Here is an 18,201-nt window from a genome sequence, read left to right on the forward strand (position 1 = left end):
AAAAAATCCGAGTTTTACCCGGAATTTCTGATTTTTTTCTTTTCAAAACATCTCCTGAAAATTTCCAATCGAATAAAAAAAAATCATCCAAATCGCTCCAGCCGTTGTCATGTGATGCCATTACATACATGGACAATTTCATTTTTATATATATAGATAGATATAGATAAATAAATATGAATTATCATTAAAAAAAGTGATTTTCGGAAGAGGAAAATGATAAAGGAAGGTCGCAAAAGAAAAATGTAGAAATTACAAACGGAATACCCTTACTACTGATGGTGAAGGCCATAGAGAATTATACATAGAGTCGACACACCGTTCTGTCTAACAAAAATAAAACAAATCATATGTCCGATATAACAAGATACATACAATTATGAATAAAAAATTCCGCGGGAGTTTTTTTCCCATTGAATTTGAATAGGAGCAAGTAAGAGTGCTATATTCGGATGTGCCGAATCATATATACCCTTCACCAAATTATACTTCAAAATAAAAATTTTAAATATTTTTAGGTAAACAATATTTATTTTTTTTCCAGTTTTCATTTTTTGAAAAAAAAATTTCTAATTGTTATTTTAAATTTTTTTTTTAAATTTTATAATTTTTGTTTTGTTTTTTTATTTTTTTTTTTTTGGTGAAAAAAAAATCGGGTTCAAAATTTTCTAATTGTTATTTTAAATTTTTGTTTTGTTTTTTAATTTTTTTTTTTTGGAGAAAAAAAAAATTCGGGTTCAAAATTTTTTTCCGAATTTGACCCATTGTAGGTCAAACTTATATACGTCGTTGCAAATGTCTTCGAAATATCTATCATTAGATATCCATATCTATCATTAGATATCCACATGTCTGATAGAATTATTGAAGATTTGGATCCCGAAGATATCTGGGGTCTTCAGAAAATTGATTTCAACAGACAGACAGACGGGCATGGCTTAATCGACTCCGCTATCTATAAGGATCCAGAATATATATCTTTATAGGGTCGGAAATGAAAAATGTAGAAATTACAAACGGAATGACAAACTTATATATACCCTTCTCACGAAGGTGAAGGGTATAAAAAATGAGAAAAGGGGAAGAACTCCCGGGGAATTTTTATTCATAATTGGGCTGATTGACTAACATGATTTTATTGTTGCAAGAGTTGGTTTTTGAGTCTATTATAAGTAATTCGCCTCTATTCTGTAACGAATATGAAATGACCTAAAAAATATCAGCACTTGGCGTATGAACGATAAAATTCTAAAGAATATGATACATTTACTTTTAAATTGAGGAACCCAAAAGTAATGTAAAAACTTTAATTTTACATACTAGTACTTATTAAGTTATGTAAGTAAAAATATGTCCCCTATTTGCAAAAAGGTCGTCAAAGTTCATTTAAACCGAGATAATTCAGTAACAATTACAAGATATACAGTTATTCCGCAGTGAGGTAGTTGTGTTCTATTAATATTGGTAAACGACTTATAAAACTCCAATAAAAATATTAAAATTACAGTTAAAGTAGTCGTTAACAAATTCCAAAAATTTCGCAATTTATTTTTTTAAATTATTAAACCATAAAAAATGCGCAGATATATTGTTTAAAAGTGGTCAAAGAATAAATAATTGAAACTAATGTTAATCCAAAATGTATTTTCTAGGTTATGAAGAGCTTTCTCGCAAATGAGCTTTGTAAAGGTGTGTAAATTTAATTTTTAAAATTTTGTTTTATTAATAATATATATCGTTTACATATTTAATTATTAATATTAGGTTTTTAATATTTTCTCACATAAATTAAATTCATTTGTAATCTAACAAAAAACAAGATAAAAATAAACATTTTTTATTAAAAACAATCAAAATAATTTCATTATTTGAAAAAGAAAAAAGTTGGAACTAAAAAAAGAGAGAAAATTATCAAATTTTATACATTATCAACATGTTCGCGAATATTAATTTGTTGTGATACAGACAGACAATATTAATCTGCCTCACAGCGAAAATAAAATCGAAATTTTTTCAAAACGCCTACTATTTCAATAATGTATGTATATAACATGTACTTAGATTAGATACATTCATATTTAAATCAATATCTGCAGCTTTCTTCTGTGTTTCCAAAACATTTGTTGCGAATATGTATGACAACGATTCTGTTGTGTTGTTTCATAATTGAAAATGTTATTATAAATTATTAACATTTCTTGTTTATGTTTGTGTGTATGTGTTAAAACTAATTAAAAACAAACAATTTCAATTATAAATACATATACATATGTAGGTGATATTTTTTACATACATTTAAAGGAGTCCCTAATCTCTCAGTAGTAGATATTTTCTAATCTAATTTGTTTGTTTGTTGTCTTAAAGCGTTGAAAGCATTTAGAGTAGATTTTTATTCCGCTTGCATTGTTTGTTGAATTTCAATTTCTTTTTAGAGATGTTGTTTGTTATTGGGTTGCTTTTTTTATCATTTAAATTAAATAAAATACATTTTGTTTATTTTTAATTACATTTTTTTGTTTTAGTTTGCATTTAAATATAATTAACAGTTACATTATTTATTTGTTGTGTTTATTTTTATAAGTAAGATTTTTCATAAAATTTTTTGTAAAAAAATTTTTAATTGTGTTTGAATTATGTAAAACAAATTTGTTGTTTTTTTGTTTGTTTTCTTTTGCTATTTATTATGATGATGTGTATTTATTGTGTTGAAAATCAAATTGTCTAATAAAAAAATAAATTCCAAGGGGGAATTTTTCAAGTAGAGAGATGTGTTTTTATATTTCAAATGTAGGACAAAGCAAAATGAATCTCTGCTGAGGGCTTTTATTGTTGATTTGGTTGGTTGGGGGGTTTTATTACCGCTACTGCTGCTGATGATGATAATGACGATGAGTACGACGACGGGCTATTAAAAATTTTAGTAACACGGTTATTTTTATTACTTTTTGTTCGCCTGATTAGAGGGGATGTTTTATTTCCGTAAAAAGAATTTTAGTTTGTTGTTTTTGTGTTTTTATCTCGTGATTTTTTCCTTTACAAAATTAAACTAAAATACTACAAACGTCCTTTTTAGTTGAGGTTGTTTTTTTCTTTCTCTTCTGTTACCTTCTTTTTTTAATATTTTAACAAATGATACTATAAATGTTGTTGTTCTTTTTATACGGTATTGTTTGTTGTTGTTGCTGTTGTCGTAGTAGTAATGAGGCTTAAAAACCGTGAACTTTTAATTGATCAGGCTTGGCAAGACCAGCCTTTGTCAACCATTGGCAAATGTTTTCGCGTTGATCTCCCTGGAGTTGCAAAACCTCTCCGTATTCGGGATGTTCAATTACTGTGCCATTGCATGCAAATTCCTTAAAGAAATAAACAAATAAATAAATAACATTGACTCAGACAAACTTAAAGAGATATTTTTCAATACAAACCTTTTTACATGATCGCACAATTTTTTTCAGGTCATACTCTGCAGATAAACCTTGTACGGTAGTTAATGTTTTGCGACCATTACGCTGCTGAATTCTTATATGTACAAGTCCGTCTTGAACATCATCATCAGCACCCTTGATTGCATCAGCAAAGGGGTCTAAAAGTAAATTATAAAAATGTATACGATTAATTATAATTTAGTAATTTATTTGTAATACAAAACTAAATTTTAATAAATTATTATGCAAAACAAGTATGTAACAATAACACTGGAAAATCGTTAATAGGTTGATTTCCTTAAAAACAATACTTCCGTATTTATTATTACTATAAGTTAGGCATTGAACACCCCTATAAACAAACAAAAATTTCAAGGTAAATAAATGTATGAATTTGTATTAACTCTGATACATCCGTGTTTAGATTATTCATTCCCCTAAACATCATATAAATCGAAAAAGAAAAACATTTAACTAATTAAGAGAAATTTAAAATTAGAATTTAATAATAAAAAAAAACTGTATTGCATTATTGCTGCTGCTGTAAACGTCAACGCAACTATGACGTATACACGAGGTTATGATTATAAAAACAACGAAGGAAAGGGGAAAAGGAATATAAAGAAATCCACAGAATTTTTTAGCTAAACCAATGTTGCCATTTTGCGTTTAAACAATTGAATATTTTCTAAATATTTACTGGCCTATTTGAAAAAAGTTCATTTGTGGAATGAAAATTCTGCTTTATACAGGTTACGATATTTGACCATAAGTGATTCAGGTTATTCCGAAGCAAATATACAATTAACGGGGGAACGTAATTTTTTTAAGAATACAACTGTCTCATTTTCAATTAGTTTTTGTTGACATCAATGGCTCTTCGAGTACTAGTTCTGTACTATATTCAAATAACCATTGTTTGTGGAATAACAAAAATAATATATGAATAAATATTCACCCCTATCGCGAATCAATATTTCACATGAAATAATTTCCCTTTTCATTTTTTCGATCATCAACTTTGTTCACGTGAAAAAATTCCCCTTGTTGTGAAATTTTTAGATGGAATTTTGTAAACAATAAACAGCTGTTACGAACAAAATCAACTATTGTGAATGTAAAGTTCATCGTGATATTCCCGATAGCAATTTTCCCTTCGAGGGAAATGAATATTTCATGGGAACAAAATTTCACATGTTATTGCCGATAGGGGTGATTATGTCCGTATACACAATTCAGTTCATTACCACAGGGAGGAAACAAAAATGTTTGACATAGCATCGGACTATAGGTATGGGTTACAAATTTATTAAAACTTGGTTCTTTACACTGGTTCTTTATGGTTATACAAAATTTCAAGTTGTTTACACTTTAATTTCACTTTGGTTTGTCTTTTATCGTTGTTCGAATTTTAAATAAAAATGGTGTAAAATCACTCAATTTCAATTGTATACAACTTTTTTTGTTAAATTATAAGTCTTAAATATTTTAATATTATATAAAAAACTTATTTATTCAGCTTGAAATATTTTTCTTTAATATTCATATTTTCTATATTGCCGGCCTTCGGTCAGGCGAATGGACTTTAAACTCTGGGGTGTATCGAACACCGGCTTCGCTAAAATCACTTTTTCTGTATATCAAAATTTTGTGAAGTACGGTCATATAAATTCAAAAAGGAGTTTACTATTCAATGATAGCCATAACGATCAGATTGTTTTCCAAATATATGAGAAATGTACTATTAATGTATTGACTTTAAATTCCTATAACTCTTAAACTAAGAGAAAGCAGGCAAAAATGTTAACGTTTTTGTGCTTCTAATTATGAGAGCTATCAAACCCAACAAAATTATAAAAATGCAAGCTGTTTCGCTGATCTTGATTTATGCCATCGTCATAATGTAAATAAAAATATGTCAAAAATATAAATTGATACCATATTATTAAGCTATCACCTATATAAAAAGCAAACTAAAGCGAATTTCGAAATTCTGGAGAACTATAGCCATGCACCAAATATTATCGGATTCAGAAGAGAAAAGGTTCAAAAATTAAGGTCTTCCATTCAGTAAAGCGATATGTTTTCCTACCATATATTCTTCAGAATTGTATGCTGGAAAAGCATTTGGCACCTAAGATGAACAGTTATTCCTCTAACACATATTATAAAACAATTATGGTATTGTTATGATACAAATATTGAGTTGTAACCAGAGACCTTCGGCGGCTAGCCGGCTGTCAGCCAACTAAAAAGTAAATACTCAAATTCTAAATAATTAAAAATTTTAAAAGTGAAATTCTGAAAATTTTATGAAATTATTAAGGAACTTTTATCATATACGGCGGCTATCGGCGGCTGGCTCAGCCGGCTTACAGCTGTTCGGCGCAGGTCTCTGGTTGTAACTTGTAAGGTATATAAAGTTTAAATCTAATTTTGCTACTAATACAAAACCTTGAAAAAGTTTTATATCTCAAAAAAAATCAAAAAATCGCATTCTCGATTTGTTCTTTAATCAAACTAAATTAATTCGTTAATGGCAACTCTGGTAAAACAATAAAAGAAATCTAAAGATAATTTGTAAACGTAGACGCAGCAGTTGATAATCGTTATTCCTTTTTTTTATTTCATTAAAAGCCAGCAAAGACAAAAACGAAAAATCTCGAAAAAAAACTAATAAAATTAACATGAACGTTTTCTTAATTTTCAACTAATACACTTACACAAATTAATAAAGAAAACATAAACTAAATACACGACATACAAGTGACAGACACCAAACCAATTGCTGACTCATCAATCGTACTTTTCCATTTGCACAACAAATATCATACTAATAGTAAATATTTATAAGAAACTCTTACAACATTTAAATAAATATAACACTTCAACAATTGTAAAAAGAACGCATGTAAATATTGAATGTAATCCGTTGAAAATGTTATCTTTTAAAAATTTGTGAAAATTAACACACTGACTTAAGTACTGCAGCGCTGCTTTCAGGTAGTAATGTTGAAGAAAGCAGAGCAGAAAAATTGAGCAGCCATTTTATACAATCTGTATAACCTGCTGCCATGGGGGCCCCAAATCGTGATTTCGAGGTTTTTATTACATTATATGCACAAAAAAATGAATCAACTTTCACAAATAGTAACTTCTTTTCGCAATATATTAACAATTTGTAATAGTATTATTTTAAACTTACCGAATGTATTTAAATTCTGGATGGACATACGATATTAAAAAAAATCACCAACAGCCAAAAAATAAAAAAGCGTGCTTGACGTGTTTCCTCTTTTTTTGTATGTAGTTGAAAACGTTTGTTTTTCTTTAATTTCTTTTCAGATTTATTTCACAAAAAATAAAACTCTTAAGGCTTTTTGTTTATTCTTTTTATTTGTATAAATTTTTGATTTGGAATTTGTATTATCTTCCAGTACAAAAAAAACTCAAGCGCGTGAAAATGTGTGCAACTTTTGAAGAAATGCTCGAATTAATAAATGAAATTGTATGATGAAAGAATAGCGAAAAAAATTTCTTTGTGGGCAGAGGCAGCAAGCCAAGTATCTCGTGTGTTTCTATTCAAACTAGTGCGAGTAAAAGAGATGCATATATAATTGATGTGAAAAAAATACAGTCAGTTTTTTCTTATTCTATTACAATTTTTATTTCCAAGTGATGCCAGATGTAACTAAAATTAGAAAATGATTTCAATAAAAATTAAAATAAAAAATTAGTGTTACAGAAAACTTGCTTTGTACCTAAAAATCAAATAAAAATTATGCATCAACAAATAAAGGAAAAAAATTGTGCAGAGATATCGTTAGTGGTTTTGTATTAATTTTTTCTATAGTAACACCAATAATGTTTTTAAATTTGTTCCTACCTTCATATTTCAATATTGGCTGACATTAGTAAATTCATGTGCCCGTTTCGTAATTTTATTTATTTAAAAGTTTTATATACATAATTAATATATATTTTATATACATAATTACTTATGTATATAAAAATAGAGAAGGTACTAAAACAAAGGTTTTCGACCCAAAGTTTGATTATACGCTACTTTTTATTTTGAAATTTTACAATGGGCGTGGCACTTATACGAAGTAAATAGTTAATATGGTGAACTATAACTGTGAAAGTCGCAAAACTTCGCGAAATTTACTTCGTTACCATTGTGCGCATCTTGACTGAAATGTTAATAGTTACGAATATCTCCATAACTATAATTGTGTCAGTTTTCAAACATCTAACCAAAAATGGGACGAATCGGAATAGGAGGTGTGCCACCTCCCAAACAAAGTAAATAGTTGTTTTCGAATATCTGGAGAACTATAATTGTGAAAATCTTATTTTTTTTTTTTACCAAATATCACCCTTATTATTTTACATTGTTTGGGTGAAAATGGGCGTGGTACCTCCCATACAATGTAAATTGTTTATCTCGAATATCTAAAGAACTATAATCTTAAAAGTATTTAAACTTTGTATGAATCAATTTCTTATCACTATACGGAGTTTGGCTAAAAATTAACGGGATTGGATTAGTGGTACTCCCATACAATGTAAATTGTTAATCTCGAATATCTAAAGAACTATAATCGTAAAAGTATTTAAACTTTGTGTGAATCAATTTCTTATCACTATACGGAGTTTGGCTAAAAATTAACGGGATTGTATTAGTGGGCATGGTACATATCATATAAAGCAAATGGTTATTTTCGAATAACCATTTGCTTTATATTATATGGAATACTATAATTGTGAATGTCTTCAAACTTTATATGAATCAAATTCATATCATGGATCGGAACAGGGTGTAATTCACCTTCTATACAAAGTAAGTTATTTCTGGGATCTCCCGCAGAAAGTAAATAGTTTATTTCGAATATCTTTAGAACTATAATTCTAAAGTATTAGGACTTTGTATGATTCAATTTCTTATCACTCTAAGGATTTTAGCTAAAAATGGTCTGGATCACATACCTGTTATTTTTGGTATCAGAAACTGGGTGATAATGACTAACTCGCCAGTACTTGAGGATACCAACTATTTTGACACCAGCTAACGTCCCCCGGGGAACAACGCGATTCTTACTAGGCCAAATATGTTGTTTTCTCCTCAGTGAAGAATTTTCGACGAACTTTACAACAACATAAGCTAAAATTTTGAAAAATATTAATTTAGAATGTCAATCCTGCTGAAATAAAACATCAATTTTCATCTTACTTGTTTTGGATATTATTTTTTTTCTAAATTCATTATTTTGTTTTATTGGATTTTATCTTAAAACGTAAACTTACATATTTATAATATACGACTAAAAAAGACGCAATATTTGTTATTTTACCATATTTTATGTTTTTTTTGTTGTTGTTTTCTTTTAATATTTAAAGCTTTTTTCTATACATTTATTAAAAATCTTTCATTATTCAATCGTATTGAATTGTTTGTTTTCTTTTGATTAAGGGTATAAAAATATGAAAATATGCATTTAACAACTACACACACGCACATTTTTATTCTAGGAAGGAAAATTATTTTAAATACACATATAGCTCTGCTAGTGCAAGACCGTTACAATTCAAATTTAGAATTTTTCAGTTCAATTTATTCGACCTTTGTTTTTTTGTTTTGTTAAGTTTAATACTAATTTATTGAGTTTAAGGTCAATGTACAAGTTAAAAACTTTCAATATCTGATCTCAAGCTTAATAAATTAGTATAAAATAATAGAATTTATTAACAAAACATAATCGAACTGAAATCTTTTGCTTATAATGTGTTATTTTTGGAATTATTTCTAATTTGAATTAACATATTTATTGAATGTGATTTTATTCGTACATTTGAGTTGTGACGATTGTGTACTAAGTGAGCCATATATTATTAATAATATTTATATGTAGTAAGTGGACTAAATTATATTTTAAAACAATTTTAAGTTCAAAATAAAATTGAGTTGTTTCTGATTTATTTTTTTGTTTAAGGCCAAAGATTTTTTAGTTGACTACAGCGTATTAAGATTTGAAAAGTATTTGGAAAATGCGAATTTATAAATTTATTTAGGAACGCCTCTTGAAAAGAATTTTTATTAAACTATTAAGGAAATAATCCAATGGAATTATTAACACAAGAATCGGTGATCGGTGTTTTTGGTATTTCTATGTAAAAGTCTTGCTAATTTTAAAAACAAAAATTTTAATTTGAAACCAATGTTTTAAGTTTAATTTTTTTAGAATTCTGTTATTTTTTCATATACATTTTAAATTTTTATTTTTTTAAACTCCACAATTTATAAAATAATTCATTAATTTTAAATAATTGTAATAATTGGACAAAAATGCTCACATTTAAATACAAATTTTGAGACGAATCACCAACTGCCTAAAATACTTTAATTCATTTTACTTTACTTTTACTAATTTTTCCAAAATTTAATTTCACAACAGTTTAAAAAAATTAAAATCAAAAATATACAATTAATTCTTTGTATCTTTTAATTTTATCTAAATAATAATTTAATGCTTTAAACAATTATTTAGGGTGTATTCATTATAAAAAATAATTTTGTTTTCAGTTTAGATGTTGCTGTTTTGTTTTTTAGAAAAACTCACAAACATACAATGGATTTTACTTTTGGTTTTCTATGATTGATAATGTTAAAAAAAATTAACAATTCCTAACAAAATTTTGTAAAACTTAAACATTAATAAAATATATTTTGATATTGTTATTAAATTTCCTACAAAATGAAATACATATGTTAATAAATTTATTTTTTTAATAATTAAGACCAAAACCGATTTCGAACTGCAGATATACACAAAATAAAAACAAATAAAAAATAAAAACACAGAAGTAGGCAGAAAAAGTTAACTAATATTGAATTAAATATAATAAAAAAGAACATTTTCAAATAGTATAAAGGAACACACCAGTTATGTTAAGTAACAAGTATTATTTCTGTTGTTGTTTAGTTTGTTTGCAAAAGAAAAGTTTACAATATATTTATATTAAAAAAAAGAAAAATAAAAAAACTATATGAATAACGATATTTGGAGGTATATATAAAATATAAACAGGAAAAAAATAAGAATTTGTTTAAAAACTAATGACAAAAATAGAGAAAAAAAACTTCATCTTAAAAAAGAAGATATTTTGGATTTTTTCTTTTCTTGTTTCCTTTTCTTTTGTTAAAAGCAAAACTGCACTTGAATGTTTTAGATAAAAGTGAGTACTGCCGTAGTGCTAGATTGCTGAAGCTGATGGTGCTGCTGGTGATGCCGTTATTTTAGATCTATTTCCTCCTCTTCTGGTGACGATGATGTCGAGGTCTGTGTTGCCGGCAATGAAGTGTTTGTATTCGCTGACATTGATGAGGTGGCACACCGTTGCACCAAATCCGCATAGGGTTTATTGTGCAGGAAACATACTAAGACGACGGTCATGTTGTCACCACCCAAACCACCCATTTGACAGTCGGGTGCCAGACAATGAGTCATTAGTTCTTCGCATATTTCCTCAGGATACATACCCTGTCCAATGCGTGATCGACAAAAATCAATTACTTCTTTATTGCTCATAACATCCCAAATGCCATCACATGCTAATACCAAAAATTCCCAGTCCTCATTAATTTTGCGAGTCTCAACGTCGGGATAGGCTGTAACGGAATATAAAAAAAGAAAACAAAATCAGAATTAAAAAATTTCAAAGATAGTAAACAATTGTTATGTAAGAAATAAATATCAAATTTGTAAATTCGTATGTATGTTTGTATTTATAAAGAATCCAGGAAATACACTTCATTATATTTTATTATTGTTGATATATTTTATATTCTTTCTACAGTACTATAACATAGAAAGAAGGCCGTGGACGATTGACAAATCTGGCGTTGCATTTTGTACAGGACAAATAGTAAGTTTTACTTAAAATTACAGTTCTACACCATTTTTAATTGAAATTTCATTATATACGATATTGAGAAAAATTCCAAATAAAATTGAGAACTTAAAATTTAAATTTAGAAAAATTCAATTGTAATTGAGAATTTTAATATGAAATTGAGAAAAATCCAAATGAGATTGAGAATTACTATTTAAAATTGAGAAAATTCCAATTAAAATTTAGTATTTCAATATTTCAATATGAAATTGAGAAACATTTAAATAAAATTGAGAATTTCTATTTGAAATTAAGAAAAATTTAAATGAATATGAGGAATTTTTAATTTGAATAATTTGTAAATACTCTACATTTAAATAATGCCTGCGTATAGCCACGTATATCCAGATCACTTGCTTTTGTACATTTTGTTATCGTAGGCTGGACGTGTATCTGAATCATGGAAATTTGTTGCATATTAACGGCACTGGACCAAAATAAATCAATTTCAGCTGGTTGTAAACTATATATTGTTGTTGCAAACATAGCTAGGTCAGGCCAAAATAACGGGGAGATCTTACAAGTACAGGATGGGTAAACTTGTGGTTATCAAGTAAATTGCCTTAAAACCCCTTTTTCTGGAATTAATTAATTAATCGGTGAAATGTCCACCGCTAGTACATCGGTAGAAGGCCGCTCTTTTCACAAAATTTTTAACGATATTTTCCTAAAATGCTTCGTTTCAATGCAGTGCTGATTTAAACATTTACATTATCAGTTGTTTGTGGTTTGTTCACGTAAACCCGAACTTTCAAATGGCCCCAGAGAAAATAGTCCAGCGACGTTAAATCACAAGAACGAGGCCAATTGAAATTGCTAAATCGAGAAACTATGCAACCGGGAAATATCTCATGTAACATCTGAATTGTTTGTTCACTGAATTGAAACCTCTGTCAAGACCCATGATTAAAATTTTCCAAATTTATTCTAAATAAATGTGAAAGAATGTCATCACAATAGTTGACATTTCATCATTTGACACCAAATTTACTTCATAACCTCAAACTAACAATCGAATTTTATACATTATTTTCTATAAATTCTACCATTTATTGTACGAGTTGTAACGATTTCGTTTCCTCCCTAAAAAAAAACAAAGTGACATTAAAGGATGACATCACAATTGTTGATATTTCATCATTTGACAGCCAATTTGCCCACTTATTACTAAAATTGCACAAGTTGTAATTTAAAATTTGACTTTCTTCCTAATTAATTTTTGGCAAACTTTTTCTATTTACTAATTAAAACCATGGAAAAATGTTACTCCACTTCACCCCGAACTAATTTCACACGTAATTCATTTTTCATGTTCTTAGAAATTTTCGGAAGAGTTTAGTTTACATGTGAACTTGGTTTAAATATTGGTTTTGAGTTTGAAATTTTTTCAAAGACAAACATATTATTAATAAATATTAAAGAGATGGGCTTAAATAAACATGAACAACTCTATTAATAATTCATTTGTTCCCTTCAAATTATGCAAATCGTAAAATCAATATTAATCCAAAATAAAACCAAAAATGCCACAAATATAAATATGTATTTCTTAATTAAATTATCCCAATATTCATGTACATGCACTGTAAATATTTGTTCTTCTTTTTATTGTTGTATCCAGCGTGGGCGTTTAATTTAAACGTAATATTTTCTTTTGTACTTTTGTTTATTTAAAGAAAATTATATATAAAAAACACAAAATATTGGAAGAGCTATTGAGTCTTTGTACAGGTGCAAAAACAAAAAATAAAAGAAACAAAATTAATTTGCAATAAAAACTTAATAAATGGTATTGAAAGAGTGATTAAATGCCGGTAGTATTTTCAGATCTTTTTTTTTCTCTTTTTTATGAAAAATTATTGTGAATGGATATGGTTTTGAAAAGTTAAAGAAATATATATTTAAAGGAGGGAATATGTTGTAATATGAAGTTGTTTTTACAAAGCGTTATACTTTTAAATAGAATAATTTAAAAGTTGTTCAACAAAGATTTGTGACGATTGCTCTCCGGATGAGAAAAACTGTCCCAATGTTTTTAAATTAAAACCGCTTTTGGAGTTTTTAAATAGAATAGAGTTTGTAGCATAGAGAATAGACATAGAGCCGAAACTCTCCTGTTAAAGACCTAACTCGGTTTATTTTAAAATTAACCCCCTATATGTCACTACTATAAGTTGATGTTCGAAAGATCCTATCAATATATTATTTGGGTAGGATAGGGGAAGTCTTTGGTTTTAAGTAGGAGTTATAATCGGTCACCTTCTCAATTGGATTCTTCATTCGTAAATGGAATAGTTGCACACATGACTTTTGTAAGATGTGCGAGGATATTAAGGAGCTAAAAACAGTAGAGCACATTTTGTGTAACTTTCTAGGATTTAGGCTGAATATTTTAAGTGACAGTTTTTGAAGAATGATGGTCTATACCATTTTTCTGTCCTTCAGACGGGGATTTCATTTCATTTCACATCTTTTCATTTCTTATAGGTCTATTTCTGAAGGTTATCACAATAGATCCTATGGTTCCTAATCGAATTTATTCATAATCTACAGTATTATTTCTGCAGAAATAACACAGAATCGAACGATTCGATTATATCCATAGATTTGAACGATACTAACAACAGAAAATCAGTTGATACAGAAAAATTATGATTTAAACAACAAACCGACACAACAAAAAAATTCTGTAATTTTTGACTAAATCATAAATTCGTTTATAAGAACTAAAACAGTTTTTTTAAAGCAGAAAAATAACCATTTCTTGTTGGTCGACTTAATGCAAATTAAAATTTTAATTCCTTAAAGAATTTATTAAGATTCTTAACATTAAAAGATATTCCTATTTAGAGAAATTAGTAGCAATAATACTGTTTCAAACTTGTTTCTATAAAAAATCAGGAAAATTAGAAACCCTAGATGTTATCCACATTTTGCGTAAATTAATACAATGTACTATTTTATTAAGGATTTATCAATTATCTGGTTTGACGTTGGAACGTTATGATAGTTGTCTGATGTAGCCAAATCCAATATAAAATGTTTGCGACAAGCGCTTCTAGAGAAAACCCTTAAAAAAAGCCGGGCATGACTCTGATATAAAGTATAGATGCCAATTCGGAATGTAAAAAACCTATTTGTTTATCAGATCTCATATGAAAATACTATCCCTACCAGATCGTACAGTGTATTATTGATCTTCATGGCGAGTATTTTTGTTTAATAGCCAAACGACCTTTTCCTGGTATATTTCCCACTTTATCAGGTGATCAGATTGATTATACTCATCTTAAAATAAAAATATTAGTCATTACCTTTTTTACTTTTACACTGAACAATTTTAAATCATTTCTAGTTTTTTTCTAAGAAAAATATGACAACTAATATATATTCCATATAGGAGATTTATAAATCTAAAAGTAATTTCCTGAATACCTTCTTATATATTATCTCTTAATTTATAATAAATCAATATTCAATTTATATGAGTCATATCAATATCACACCTACCTGTAACAATTTGTTCTTCGGGTTTTTTATTTTCATTGCGTTTGAAAACAAAATCACCTAAAGCTCGCGATAATGCCAGATTACCATTGACACGATTAAATTCAACCCAACCGCCACCCTCATTGATACGTTTCGATTCAGCTTCATTATTTGGTTTATGATCCATCGATAAAGTCATTACCTCTCCATTAATACAAGCCACGGCACGTGAGTCACCAGCATTGGCACAATATAAACGATTATCTTTAATTAAAACTACAACAGCTGTGGATCCAGCCATTTGTTCGCCCCATGATTCATTATATAACATTTCATAATCGATATCTAAAAAGGCCTACAAAAAATGGTGCACAAAAAAGTATTTATAAATTAATATTTACTCCAAATATACAAAACAATTATGACTTGCCTGTTTTAAAGCCTCTTCAACATTTTCCTTATACTCAGGTCTTTTTAAAATGAATTTGTGTAAATGTTTGCCGGCATATTGAGCAACTGTGGCACCGCCATGACCATCATAGACGGCAAAAAACGAGGTGCCGGGATCATCGGGCAACGACAGTATATGTGTGTGAGAGTCTTCCATATTTATGCGCCATCCCTGCATACAACTTGAGCCCACTCTATATATTTCATTTTGACAATAAGCCGATTCCTTGGAGGTTACTGGTTCCGATAAAGTTTGACCCATGTTTCTGTGTTATTACAATATCTTTTCTTAGATTATTCCTTATTATTATTATTTCTTTTTACTCTAAAATTCGTTTGGCTTTAGTTGTGGACTAAAAAGAAAGAAAAAAAACATTTAAATTTAACAATAATATAAATTAAATATTTTATTGCAAAAGGTGGTGTTGGTGGTGCTAATCAATTGATTTTTGTTTTTTGTTGCTTCTTTTTTTTAAAATAATTTTAAATCAAATTTCTTATCATCAAAACAAATAATACACCAAAAAGGCAAAATAATAAATTTAATTATGAAAAAAAAACAACGCTAAATGTTTGTATCTAGCTGCTTTTGAAATAATGATGATTGGTTACAAATCACTGAAACTGATTATTTGCAAACAATTTTCAAAAACTTATGTACATACGCCGCAACGAATCAATTTAAAATTTAAATAAACAAACAAATTCCAAAGAAAATTAAGAAAATTTTCTAGATAAAAAACAAACAAAATAAATTTACAATTTTAATAATATGTACAGAAAAGAAAAATCACAACACAATGATGACAAATTGAAAATCAATTAAAGACAATTTGTAACTAGTGAACTGAGTTATATACACTTTAGTTAACCCTTTATGAAAAACAAAGGCAAGAATGCACTGCATATCTATTTAAGTAAACGACCCTCAAGTCAGATATGATGACACAAAAACTATATTTCTTAATTTCAGTTTTAAAAAAACATGATCTCTGAAAAATTTCTGCAATTCATTACACAATTCCCTTCCCAAAATCAACTTCTTTAACTTTATTCAAGGGATTTTATTTGAATAGAATTCATTCATTGTTGAATTAATTCAAAGTATGAATGATTAAATTTTTGTTAATTCAAATCTAATACATACAAATATATTTTCTTCATTTAGTTTTGTTTTTATTTATTTACAAAATGTATTGAAAAAAGTTGTCTAACTAAAGTCTTTTTGTAATAGATTTTTGTTTACCTAAAAATATTTAAAATTTTTATTTTGAAGTATAATTTGGTGAAGGGTATATAAGATTCGGCATAGCCGAATATAGCTCTATTACTTGTTTTTATTTAAAACAAAAAAGTTAACATTTTTGTAGGTCATCATGCTGGAATTTTCAAACTAGGGGCGTTTAAAATGAATCTGTATCTGATACAAGTCATATTATTTTTTATGATATGAGTTGGAGCAAAGATTCGAATTAGAATTAATTTCTTTTTGAATAATACAAGTTTTCTTCAATTCAAATGCATTACAAATTAGCAAAATCAAATTTATTGAATGATTAAATTTTTCTTCAATTCAATTGATATTCGGCTATGCCGAATCTTATATACCCTTCACCAAATTATACTTCAAAATAAAAATTTTAAATATTTTTAGGTAAATAAAATTTATTTTTTTTCCAAAGTTAATTTTTAATTTTTTGGAAAAATTAGTTTTTCGAATTATTTTTGTAATTTTTATTTTTTAAATTTAAAAATTTTTTTTTTTTAAATTTTCAATTTTTTTTTTTGCTTTTTCAATTTTTTTTTTAAATATTTAGCGAAAAAAAACTTGGTGAAAAAAATAGCGTTAAAAAATATTTTTTCCGATTTTGACCCTTTGTAGGTCCAACTTACTATGGTCTTATATACGTCATTCCAAAGGCCTTTGAAATATTTATCATTAGATATCCATATTGTCTATATTAATGACTTAGTAATCCAGAAATATGTAGGTAAAAAAATAGGTAAAAAATCGAGGTTGTCCTGGTTTTTTCCTCATATCTCGACCATTTTTTGACCGATTTTCTCGATTTTAAATAGCAACCGAGCCGGAAGAATTCCGGAGATATTGAAGTCTGAATCGTGTATGTAAGTTATTTGGGGCCTTCGGAAAATTGATTTCAACAGACAGACGGACATGGCTTAATCGGGTCGGAAATGAAAAATGTAGAAATTACAAACGGAATGACAAACTTATATATACCCTTCTCACGAAGGTGAACAGGGAAATATTTTTTGGTTGTGACATCAAAGATTATCAAATGATTTACTCAAAATTACCGAAATTTTCTGTTCTGTCTGAACGATTTTAGTTGCGGTAACAAAAATTAAATCCTAATTCATCTACTGTCTACTGATTTTGTATTGCTACTATCTGTATATCTGTGCAGAAACTTTAACAAGAAAACTTATAAAGAAATTCCGGAAATTTTCTGGGATTTTCTAAAAAAATATTTTGAAAAGTTTCCATTGTATTGCCAACTGTCACTGTATATCGTATTTAATAACATTTTAAAACATCAAAGAATAAGTTCGGGCCAAACTCCGGTTGACGAAAGAATTCAGTTGTTTGGAGGGGTACTTTAGAAAGTGCCATCCACGACCCAGTTAGGAATTTTTGTCTCTATTGCCAAAATTGTAAAATTCGTTCTTTATATAGGTACAAATATTCGGAACTAGAAAAGGTTTAACTTAGTGTTGCTAGTGCGTGGATTTTATTTATGTTTATAGAGTGTTTTTGTAGCAGGTGTTATTTATGATTCACAGATTTATGCTTAGTAATTTAAGATAATTTCCTCTGTAGTTTAATTGAAGGTCTTACTGCAAACATAAGATAAGCCACATC

General features: G+C 27.8%; 2 protein-coding genes across 2 annotated transcripts in view; both read right to left on the reverse strand.

The window, feature by feature from the left end:
• Positions 1-2,487: 2,487 nt before the first annotated feature.
• Positions 2,488-6,864, reverse strand: eIF1 (eukaryotic translation initiation factor eIF1). Its single transcript, XM_065503690.1, has 3 exons — positions 6,631-6,864; positions 3,426-3,583; positions 2,488-3,353 (listed from the first exon to the last, which is right to left on the reverse strand). The coding sequence occupies exons 1-3, from the start codon at positions 6,656-6,658 to the stop codon at positions 3,207-3,209; spliced, it is 333 nt and encodes a 110-aa protein (XP_065359762.1). The 5' UTR covers positions 6,659-6,864; the 3' UTR covers positions 2,488-3,206.
• Positions 6,865-8,646: 1,782 nt separating this feature from the next.
• Positions 8,647-18,201, reverse strand: part of LOC135955944 (probable protein phosphatase 2C T23F11.1) — a 33,949-nt gene continuing 24,394 nt past the window's right edge. Inside the window, exons 2-4 of the mRNA XM_065506376.1 lie at positions 15,298-15,670; positions 14,889-15,222; positions 8,647-11,094 (exon numbers count right to left, since the gene is read on the reverse strand). Coding sequence (XP_065362448.1) covers positions 10,718-11,094; positions 14,889-15,222; positions 15,298-15,579 — 993 coding nt within the window. The 5' untranslated portion in view covers positions 15,580-15,670 and the 3' untranslated portion in view covers positions 8,647-10,717. The remainder of the gene's footprint in view (positions 11,095-14,888; positions 15,223-15,297; positions 15,671-18,201) is intronic.

Source organism: Calliphora vicina, chromosome 3, assembly GCF_958450345.1.
Source record: "Calliphora vicina chromosome 3, idCalVici1.1, whole genome shotgun sequence".
Lineage (NCBI taxonomy): Eukaryota > Metazoa > Arthropoda > Insecta > Diptera > Calliphoridae > Calliphora > Calliphora vicina.